The sequence below is a fragment of the Hemitrygon akajei genome, chromosome 11 (genome assembly GCF_048418815.1).
Source record: "Hemitrygon akajei chromosome 11, sHemAka1.3, whole genome shotgun sequence".
NCBI lineage: Eukaryota > Metazoa > Chordata > Chondrichthyes > Myliobatiformes > Dasyatidae > Hemitrygon > Hemitrygon akajei.
The window spans coordinates 167,068,785-167,080,954 of NC_133134.1; the positions used below are offsets into that span (position 1 = coordinate 167,068,785).

The window sequence follows — 12,170 nt, forward strand, 5'->3', positions numbered from 1 at the left end:
ATGCTGGAGGATGTAAGACTGTATTCTGGAGCAATGGCATATCGCAAATACCAATTTCAACAACAACCAGTGGATTGTAGATTCAATTTTAAATGTAGCTCTGAACAATGGTCTTCCTGGAGCTGCAGACTGAGGTTGTTTGGAAACCAGGAAACACCCATTCACCCAAGACACTTGCACATGCATGAATGCAGCTAGAGTCAGTGCAGATTTACATTCACTTTGCGTGTCTGGAATGCTGGGGTGAAAATGGAGGTGTTTGAAAAATCAAACAAAGCATTGTGGATACTTTGTAACTATGGGATTGTCCTGCTATTACCTTTGACCTACATCATATAAAAATGTCATGCAATATTGGGTCAGGGAAACCTCTTCTTTCAAGAGTAATTCGCTTATGATGTCCGCTGCTTGTTTTGCTGAATAAAGACTTCTATGTCCATCAGCTTCAGTTGTCTCTAATGACTTTGTTCAGTCACAGCAGGAGTCTTGTATGGGCATAAACATGCTACAGACTAGTTGGCTTGAATGGTCCAACTCTGCTCAATAACATTGCCATTTCATACACATGCACAGATGTAGGAAGACTGTGACCAAGTAATCTGGCAAAGAAAGCTCATATGGACAAGTACCCATGTCTGTAAATTGACGCCTTCAAAAGCTCTTTCTTGGGGAAAGAAAGGGAAGGAAAGCCAGGCATATGGAATGATTCATTAGATTCTCAATACTTAATGCAATAAATTCTTGGCTTATCATAAGTTGCCTGGGCTTTTCAAACTACATATGGACTCTTGGCTTCAAAGGAAAATAGTGCTTATATGAAAAATATGTTCAGAATTCCAGCAAATTAAATTATCAAGCAACAATTTAAAATCTGCACTACACTTCAACATTCCAAAATAAGTTTGTGTATTTTAGTTCTGTACTTTTACTTTACTAAAAAGCATTAGGTTTGTCAATCTTTTGAAATTCTTTGGATAACCTTGAGGGTTTTAATCTTGGAAAAGTAAAGAAGCATTGCAAATGGGAGCTTATTCAGTGACTTTGATTACTAAGACTATGTAGTATAAGTACAGGAAGACATATTATCCCCCCCAGTATAAACATGTGGCCAACAATTTTGAGGTACTTAAATACTTTGATGTCAAAAATAATTTATTGCAAGCAAACGTTTGAGAGTGCAGAGATTCCAGGTAGTCCAGGGGAAACTCACACCAATGACAGCAATGTTACACATGCACAGTTTACAGTGACAATAACAGTGCACCAAGTTAATGGTTGTAACATGTTTTGAATCAATAGTACTGATCTGTGCTAACTACCTGTTGTAGTGCAATCACTCAAGTCGAGTATGATATTCTCCAAATGAGTTGTTTATTAGTGGGTCTTCAAGAGGCTGATCCAGGATCCATATATCCTGGTGCAGCGTGGGCTTCCAAACCTCTCAATCCTGCCCCCTTTGCCACCTGCTGATCACTAAGGGACTTAGTCTGTGACATTCGGATCGATTCTATTAATAGAGAACTCCTGCGTGTGACTTTGTTTAATGTGGGAAGGCTGCCTCACCACGGTCCTTGACAGATCATGGCCAGGGTCCAGCGGCGTGGATTGCAAGACTGCTACAGCCTTCACGGTCACTGAGAAGTGTCATCATCTTCCGTCAGCTCCACAGTTGAGGTCTTGGCTGTATTGCCTGGAACCCCTCCCTCCCTCCCTGACCTTACCACCATGGGTGACACTACCAGCACAGCATGGCTCTCGGAATCTCAGGAACTCACAAGCCTCCCCACTACAGCAAGATGACTACCCTTGAAGAAGTGCTATCAAACTAATTCTAACTAAGACCTCAAGTACTAATCTACAGTTCTTAACCTATCAGTACAACTTTGGTGATATCAGCTAACAGTGTTTCTGACTGCTGAGTTGCAGACAGTTCTTGAAACCTTCAGCTTCCAATTCCCACTGTCCCACCATTCTTAAAAAGAACAGTTGCTCTATTCAGCAAGTTCTTTCTGTGGTCAGACTACTCTCTTCTCACTGCTGCCATCAGGCAGGAGATACAAGTGCTTAAAGGACTTGCACCACCAGGTTCAAGAACAGATTATACCCCTCAACCATCAGGCTCTCAAATAAAAGGGGATAACTACTCACTAGCTCCATCATTGAAATGCTCCCACAACCAATCATTTCACTTTAAGGACACTATCTTGTTATCTCATGTCCACATTATTTATTGCTATTTATTTATATTTGCATTTGCACAGTTTGTCGTCTTCTACATTCTGGTTGATCTTTCAGTGATCCTGTTATAGTTACTATTCAATAGATTTGCTGAGTATGCCCATAGGAAAATGAATCTCAGGGTTGTGTATGGTAACATATATGTATTTTGATAATAAAATTAACATGAACTTTTGACTAAAGTGTTTTCAATCCTAACCTGTATTACACTTCCCATCGTTTTCACCCCGCCCTATCCCATCCTCCCACTTCTCCCAACAGGGCTCTGTTTACCCACCGCAATCCAGTCTTATGTTTTATCTGATACCCATGACATGTGGGGGACTGGAGAGGGCGGGGAAGACCACTGAGGGCAGCTTGTACTCACAGCCATCTGTCCTTTCATTTACTTTCTCATCCTCAAAGGTTACAGGCTTTGGTTTCTTCTTTTTCATCATGCTGATGTCAAAAGCGTCATCATCATCTTCCCCTTGCTCAGGCAGCTCATTTTCAATCTTCAAGTCCTAGAAATAAAAGCCAAATCTCCCATAAATTAAGCACCCCACACCATTATAGAAGACACCAACAGGGATCAAAACAGCTTAGATATGTTAGCAACTGCCTTTAAGGTACCACATTGTCTCATCTGAGTTTAAGGAAATTAGGGAACATCTGCAAGTAATTTATATTGTCAGCCGTCTGCATGCAACTAGAACACAACATTTAAAATGAAGAGTACATTGAGAGCAAAGGGATGTCATGATCCTAAGCTTTTCAGAGGATACCATAAATTCCTGTGTATAAGCCAAGAATTTCACCTTACATGTTGGTCCTAAAATTAGGGAGTCAGGTTATTGAAAAAACGAACACACGGAAGACAGGTTGTATTTATTGGCTGTTTTTGAGTCAAATTCGTTCCACTGTCAACTCATGAATTCTTTGAATGGTTTGTTTAAACTCACATCTAGTGGCTGGAGCACGGACATCAAACCACCGGGGATGACTGCAATGTCCGTACTTTCAGCTTTCAATGCTGCTTTTGTCTCACCTGACAACTTCCCTTTGAACATGTCCCAGACAAGTAGTGACTTTTCCTCCTGAAACCTCCGGAACATCGACACCACACCTCTTTCACCCACTTCAAGCAACCCGCTTCGTCCATTCAGCCGCATTCTTGAACATAAACAACACCTCGCGGGAATTTTCTGAGCAATCTTTGTTTTTTGTCAACACAAGATCACGTCTATTCCTAAATCGGGGGCACCAACTTCGCGTAGCTTTGAAATTTGCGCTGACCTCACGATGTTTTCCAGCCCATTTCAACGCTTGAATTCAAATCATTTCTCTGGTAACAATGTATCCAGACGATCGCTGGTGATTCGCCCACTCTAAAACTTCTTCTTCCAGTTCTGGTCACTGGCCTGTTTTCCCGCAGTTTGCACATTTTGTTTTTGGCATTTCCCTCAGTGTGTCCTCTGCCTTTCTCCACTTTCTTGTTTACGTTCCTTTAGCAAAATCAACAACCTTCAACTTGAAGCCAGCATCATATCGCATTTGTTTTAATCTTTTGTACATGGCGGTCGCAAACTCAATACTGAGTACACATACTGATCCCGCCACCCCGTGTTATGTTTTAACGAGATTACGATGGGTGCTAAATGGTTTCACGGGGGTTACATTTCAGAAGATTCTTTACCATTGTGAGCCTAATCCAAAACTTCCCTCCCTGATTTATATATTAAGAATCTGCTTATAACGCTCTACAATGTGTAGGCCTATTTTCTTAGCAGGTACTGTTTCACAAAATTTCCAGGTTCCAGATCTGGCAAAGCATGTGAGATCTTGTGATCTTTTCTGGTTAAATCAAAAACCTCTACAAAAGGGGTTGGTAACATGAAAAAAGGTAACATGAAAAAGTCTTTTTTTAAACCTTGAAAATGTGGAGTCGTCTTATACTCCGGGTTGGTTTATACACATGAATTTACAGTACGTGGTGTTAGCCATAAAACTTACCATTGAATGAGTCAGTTGCACAACATAAAGGACATTCAAATCCATACTTACCCTTTAGCCCAATCTACACTATATCTTTTCGCCCATATTCAATCTGTATCCTTCTATCTTACCTACATAAATCCATCTAATGTACTAGTTAGATCTGATTCCATACCTCCGTTACAATACACTCCAGCTATCAGTCACTTTATAAAATAACTTTTCCCCTCAGACCCCCTTTAAAACTCCTTCCTCTCATTTTATATCTATGCTCTCGCTTTTGAAACCCTTTCCCTTGGGGCTAAGGAAAATAAATCAGTCACGTTGAATGGCAGAATAGACTTATGAACGGAATGGCCTTAGTCTGCTCCTATGTTTCAATCTATCACTGTCACAAATTTACATCTCTATCAGGGCATCCTCTCAGCCTGCAAGGCAAAAAAAGCCGGCCTAGCCAATCTCTCCTCATGACTAGAATTCAAAGTAAAGTTATTATCAAAGTACATATAAGCTATCATACAATCCTGAGATTCATTTTCTTGCAGGCATGCTCAATAAATCCATAATAGAATCAAGGAAAGACTACACTAATATGAGTGTCTGCAAAAGACAAACTGTGCAAATACAAGAGGAAATAATAATAAACCAATAAGCAATAAATATCGAGAACATGAGATGAAGAGTCCATAGGTTGTGGGAACATTTCAATAATGGGGCAAGTGAAGTTCAGTAAAGTTCTCCCCCTTGGTTCAAGAGCCTGATGGTTAAGGGAAAATAACTATTCCTGAACCTGGTGGTGAGAGTCCTGAGGCTCCTGTACCTTCCCAATGGCAACAGCAAGAAGATGGCACGACCAGTGTGGTGGACACCCCTGATGATAGATGCTGCTTTCATTCAACGCTTTGTGTAGATGTGCATAATGGTGGGGAGGGCTTTACCTGTGGACTGTATCCACTACTTTTTAATAGGATTTTCTGTTCAAGGGCATTAGTGTTTTCATACCAGGCTGTGATGCAGTCAATATACTCTCAACAGATCTATAGCAATTTATCAGTTTCAGATGTTATGTCAAATCATCACAAAGCCCTAAGGAAGTACAGATATTGGCCTGATTTGTTCATAATGGCACTTATGTGCTGGGCCCAGGACAAGTTCTTCAAAATGATAACACCGTGGAATGTAAAGTTGTTGACCCTCTCCATCTCTAATCCTCTGAGGAGGACGAGCTCATGGACCTCTGGTTTTCTCCTCCCAAAGTCAATAATCAGCTCTGTGGTCTTGTTGATATTGAGTAAGATGTTATTGTTATGGCACCACTCAGCTATACTTTCAATCTCCCTCCTACATGCTGATTCACCACCACCACCTTTGATTCGGCCTAAGACTGTGGTGTCATCGGCAAACTTGAATATGGCACTGAAGCTGTGCTTAGCAACAGTCATAAGCCATTGTGGTGCACCTGTACTGATGGAGATGTTATCGCCAATCCAAAATGACTGGTGTTTGTAAATAAGGAAATACGAGGATCCAATTGCACAAGGAGGCATTGAGGTCAAGGTCTTTAAGATTATTGAGGAAGTGATGAAATTGAATGCAGAGCTATAGAAGATAAAGAACATCCCGATGTATGCACCTTTGTTGTCCAGATGCTCCAGTGTTGAGTGAATAGTCAACAAGTCTACCAAGCGATGCAACATCCGTACTAATTTCCTCTGCACTCTTCCCAGCATAATCACATCCTTCCTATAGTGAGGCTGACCAGAAGTGCACACAATAGTCTAACTGCAATATAGCATCCTAACTATTCTATGTACCACCTATGAACGCAAGTATGCTATATGCTGCATGCTGCCTTCACCAGAGTTGCTACTTTCAAGGACCTGAAATGGTCTCATTGTTTATCAACATTCCTTTGCATCCCACCATCAACTGCTTTCATCCTACATTGAGCTGACTTCCCAAAATGCATCCTTGTCAAGATCAAATTTTAACTGCCAATATTCCATTGCTCTAAATCCTACTGTAGACAACCTTCCTTTTGATTGTATTATTGTTATTTTCCTTATAACTTAACTTTCTTCGGGCAGATGGGGCTTGTCAGACACAGTTGGCAGCTCATCGTAGTTGGAGTAGGTAAACTGATCTCAAATCTCCACTGCCTTGTGACTATACCCCCTCAAGGTGAAGGCTTCAGGAGCAAATCTTCTGGAAAAATTTGGAACTCGAGTCCCTAAGGCAGTCCTCCTGCTATGTCAGCGGTGCCAAATTGTATCAGATTTGTCGGTCCTTTGGATTCATCAGCTGGATGGAGAGGGGAGCCTGTCACATGTGCTACAGCTTGCTTTCCATATTGTACTGCCCAGCTTGCGTATCACTAAGACAGATATCCATGGTCTACTTCGACCAACAGAGAGCCTCAAGAATTTAATTTTATTGAACTTACTTGAATTGTTCTATAACTACCTATATACATGAATTTGTTCAGTATGTTTTTAGTGGCTGCCGTTGCCACTTTCTGGAAACAACTTAGTGTTAGAGGTGGGTGTTGAATTTCTTGAACAGGGGCTATCTTATTGGTTAACTTTTATCTATGGAAATTTCAAAGAATTCACAGTCTGGTACAAAATGACCAGACCACATTCTTTCCTACTCCACACTCTCTCTCGCAATGTTTAATAAATGATCATAAGCAACCTGTTTTTGAAGATCCTCAGATCAAACACATCAGAATCCAACACTATCCACAATACTGCCAAATTTTGCATCACCAAACTTATTAATCATACTGTGGCGACCCAATTACTAGCACACTCGAACCGGCTGACAATTAGCCAGAGCCAGAGACAAAGATACATAGCCTCAGGGAGTTTCAGTTACGTGCCTCTCCAAGTATCGAGTGGGGGGAGACAGGCTTTTAAGCAAGACTGTGTTTGTGAAATAAAGTTTTTCCGTGGTTGCAGTTTACCGACTCCGTGTCGTAATTTCAGCGCTGCGCGTAGCACACCGCTACATTGGTGACCCCGACGGTCCAACCGTTTTTTTGGACCGGAGATGGCAGACGCTGCGTTTGTTAACGCGGTTTCCTTGAAGCTGCCAAGCTTCTGGACGCTACAACCTCACCTATGGTTTCAGCAAGCAGAAGCCCAATTCCATGTTCGGCAAATAACCTCAGAGGACACCCGTTACTACTACGTGGTGAGCTCCCTCGACCAGGACACAGCGGCCCAGGTCGCAGAGTTCGTACAGTCTCCCCCGGCAGACGGCAAGTACACGGAATTCAAAGCCCTGCTCATAAGGACTTTCGGGCTCTCCCGCCGCGAGCGAGCTGCCCGCTTACTGCACCTGGATGGCTTGGGAGACAGGCCTCCATCGGCTTTGATGAATGAGATGTTGTCTCTGGCCAACGGACACACGCCCTGCCTCATGTTTGAGCAGGCATTCCTGGAGCAGCTGCCGAGGACATACGCCTGCTGCTGTCCGACGCGGATTTCAGCGACCCCCGGAAGGTGGCAGCCCGGGCGGACGCGCTGTGGAACGCCAAGAAGGTGAGTGGGATGTCCATCGCACAGATCACCAGGCCATCCCAGCAGCAAACCAGTCCAGGCCCGGCCGCAGAGCCCGCTAAACCCAGAGGCCGGGTTGTGGAGCCCAACGAACACTGGTGTTTCTACCACCAGCGGTGGGGCGCAGATGCCCGCCGCTGTCGCCCGCCCTGCCAATTCCACGGGAAACGCCAGGGCCAGCCGTCGCTGATGGCTACGACGGCTGGCCTTCGGGATAGCCTCCTGTATGTCTGGGACAAACAGTCGGGACGCCGGTTTTTGGTCGACACCGGTGCCGAGATCAGCGTCTTACCTCCAACGAGTTACGACACCCGCAGCAGGGCGCCGGGTCCCCCCCTACGGGCCGCGAACGGCAGCACAATAAGGACTTATGGCACCCATCCGGTGCAGCTACGGCTCGACTCCAGCAAGTTTACGTGGGACTTCACACTGGCCGCCGTAGCCCAACCGCTTCTGGGTGCGGATTTCTTGCGGGCTCACAGCCTACTGGTCGACCTGCCCAGGAAGAGACTGGTTCATGCCGAGACCTTTCAGACATTCCCCCTGCCAGCCCCTCACCTCGGCTCCATCACGCTGTCTGGCAACGACTTCACCAGGGTCCTGGCGGATTTCCCATCGGTTCTGGCACCACAGTTCACGGCAGCCATGCCCCGACACGGTGTACAGCACCACATCCTGACCCAGGGACCACCCCTCCATGCCCGCGCTCGGCGGCTTCCCCCGGACAAGCTCCGACTGGCGAAGGAGGAGTTTACACGGATGGAGGAATTGGGGATCATACGGCGGTCTGACAGCCCATGGGCCTCTCCCCTGCACATGGTGCCCAAGGCGACAGGGGGCTGGAGACCGTGCGGCGACTACCGCAGGCTGAACGAGGCTACAACACCGGACCGCTACCCTGTGCCGCACATTCAGGACTTTGCAGCCAACCTGCACGGCGCGCAGATCTTCTCCAAGGTAGACCTAATCCGCGGATACCATCAAATCCCGATGCATCCAGACGACATCCCCAAAACGGCTCTCATCACCCCGTTCGGCCTTTTCGAGTTCCTCCGCATGCCGTTCGGCCTGAAGAATGCCGCACAGACGTTCCAGCGGTTGATGGACGCGGTGGGACGCGACCTGGACTTCGCATTCATCTATTTGGACGACATCCTCATAGCCAGCAGCAGTCGTCAGGAGCATCTGTCCCACCTCCGACAGCTCTTTGCCCGGCTGAGTGACTACGGTCTAACGATCAACCTGGCCAAATGCCAGTTCGGGCTCGACACCATTGACTTCCTGGGCCACAGGATTACTAAAGACGGGGCAACCCCTCTGCCCGCTAAGGTGGATGCGGTCCGTCATTTCCCCCGACCCACCACGGTCAAAGGCCTGCAGGAATTCGTAGGTATGGTCAATTTCTACCACCGCTTCCTCCCTTCAGCTGCCCGGATCATGAGCCCCCTGTTCGCCTTGCTGTCCGGTCCGGGCAAGGACATTACCTGGGACGAGGTGTCCGCCGCCGCTTTCATTCAAACGAAGGATGCCTTGGCGAATGCCACGATGCTAGTGCACCCCAGAATGGACGTCCCTACCGCCCTCACGGTGGACGCCTCTAACACGGCAGTCGGTGGGGTACTGGAGCAGCTCATCGCGGGCCGCTGGCAACCCCTGGCGTTTTTCAGCAAACACCTGCGGCCACCCGAGCTCAAGTACAGTGCTTTCGACCGGGAGTTGTTGGCGCTATACCTGGCAATCCGGCATTTCAGGTACTTCTTAGAAGGTAGGCCCTTCACCGCGTTCACGGACCACAAACCGCTTACCTTTACATTCACAAAGGTGTCCGATCCCTGGTCGTCCCGCCAGCAGCGCCATCTGTCCTACATCTCTGAATACACGACGGATGTCCGGCACGTCTCGGGTAAGGACAATGTCGTGGCGGATGCGCTCTCTCGTCCTAACATTCACGCCCTTTCCCAAGGGGTAGACTTTGAGGCGCTGGCAGAGGCACAGCTGGCAGATGAGGAGATCCCGAGTTACCGGACCGCAGTCTCCGGTTTGCAGCTCCAGGACCTCCCCGTAGGCCCAGGTGAGAGGACCCTACTCTGTGACGCTGCCACCAGCCAGCCCCGTCCCGTCGTCCCGGCACCTTGGCGACGACGCGTGTTCGACTCCATTCATAACTTGGCCCACCCCTCCATCCGCACTACCGTCCGGATGGTCTCCAGCAGGTTCGTTTGGCACGGACTCCGCAAGCAGGTCCGTGACTGGGCCAGAACGTGCCTGCACTGCCAGACGGCCAAGGTGCAGCGACACACCAAGGCCCCGCCGCAGCAGTTCCACCCCACCCACCGGCGTTTCGACCACATTCATGTGGATATCGTGGGCCCCCTGCCTGTGTCACGCGGGGCGCGGCACCTCCTGACTATCGTGGACAGGTTCACAAGATGGCCAGAGGCGGTCCCGCTCACCGACACCACCTCCGAATCTTGCGCCCGGGCGCTGATCGCCACCTGGGTGTCCCGCTTTGGTGTCCCGGCCCACATTACCTCCGACAGAGGCGCCCAGTTCACCTCCAGCCTCTGGTCAGCGATGGCCAACCTGTTGGGGACTCAGCTGCACCACACCACTGCCTACCACCCACAGTCGAACGGACTGGTGGAGCGTTTCCACCGCCACCTGAAGTCGGCTCTCATGGCCCGCCTGCGAGGAGCTAACTGGGCGGACGAGCTTCCCTGGGTCCTGCTCGGCGTCCGCACGGCGCCCAAAGACGATCTGCACGCTTCGTCGGCCGAGTTGGTGTACGGCGCGCCCCTGGTCGTTCCTGGGGAGTTCATACCAGCCCCAAGGGGGCGAGAGGAAGAACCCGCAGCGGTCCTGGGCAGACTACGCGAGAGACTCGGTGCCCTGGCCCCCATGCCCACTTCGCAGCATGGGCAGCACCCGACCTGCGTACCCAAAGATCTGCAGAACTGTAAGTTTGTGTTTGTACGCCGGGGCGGGCATCGGCCACCGCTGCAACGGCCCTACGAGGGGCCGTTTACGGTGATCAGAAACGACGGGTCCACGTTCGTGCTGGACGTTGGGGGGAGAGAGGAGGTTTTCACGGTGGACCGACTCAAACCGGCCCACGTGGACTTGGCGCAACCGGTCGAGTTTCCGGCACCGCGGCGCAGAGGCCGACCTCCCAAACAGGGCCCAGCCCAGACTGTGGACATTGGGGGGTGTACCGCCGGTTCTGGGGGGGGGTTATGTGGCGACCCAATTACTAGCACACTCGAACCGGCTGACAATTAGCCAGAGCCAGAGACAAAGATACATAGCCTCAGGGAGTTTCAGTTACGTGCCTCTCCAAGTATCGAGTGGGGGGAGACAGGCTTTTAAGCAAGACTGTGTTTGTGAAATAAAGTTTTTCCGTGGTTGCAGTTTACCGACTCCGTGTCGTAATTTCAGCGCTGCGCGTAGCACACCGCTACAATACCTTCTATATTCCTATTCAATAGAATATATAAAACATTGGCATCATTTGTTGTATGCAGTAAGAGAAGAAATTGTAAGCCATGCATCCTGTCCCGGCTGTTTCCATAACTCTCTATTCCCATACGGGGCCGAAAAGAGCTGATTGTTAACTACAGGAGAAGAAACCAGAGGTCCATCAGCCAGTTCTCATTAGGGGATCAGAGCCAGAGAGGGGCAGTAACTTTAAATTCCATGGCATTATCATTTCAGAGGATCTGTCCTGCAACTAATTTCAAAGGCATCACAACAGCGCCTCTTACTTTCATTATTTACACAGATTTGGGATGTCATCTACAACTTTGACAAACTTCTGAAGATGCAGTGGGAAACATCCTGCCTGGTGGCATACCACCAAACAGCTATAGATCTACAGTACAGAGCATCCTTACTAGTCCCACACCACCAATTTCAATAACAATTATCTTTCAACCATCAGGCTCCTTGACCAGTTTGAACAACTTCCTTACATTGGAGTATAAAAGTTGCATTGTTTGCTGTATAACCAAAACTATGTAGTCAGCTTTGAGCTTGCTATTTGCTATGCATGTATCCAATTTAGTAGGAGAATGAAATCTTAAGAATGTAGAAGATAATAGTGTGTTAATGAGAGGCTAGCTAAGAGATGTAGATTAGAACATGATTAAGTCAATGGGTAGAAACAATAGTGGCGGATGTACTTGTGATACGCAACTGTAGACCAATTGGATATGGAGATTGCTATAAAAAATGCTATGTACAAGGATCGGTGGGCAATCGGCAACTAGCTCAATGACTGTCTCAGCTTTGATTTGCAAATTAAAGTTTAATACTTCTTGAAGAATCTTCTGCGTCTCCTGGTCGTTTGTGGGGCACGAGAAACCACGACAAAATTGGCGACCGCGGCAGGACCGGTAA

The 12,170-nt window shown here is 47.8% G+C and overlaps 1 protein-coding gene across 1 annotated transcript in view; it reads right to left on the minus strand.

Annotated features, from left to right (window-relative positions):
- eif2s2 (eukaryotic translation initiation factor 2, subunit 2 beta) overlaps nt 1-12,170 on the minus strand; it is an 86,823-nt gene that overhangs the window by 38,036 nt on the left and 36,617 nt on the right. Inside the window, exon 4 of the mRNA XM_073062181.1 lies at nt 2,606-2,741. Coding sequence (XP_072918282.1) covers nt 2,606-2,741 — 136 coding nt within the window. The remainder of the gene's footprint in view (nt 1-2,605; nt 2,742-12,170) is intronic.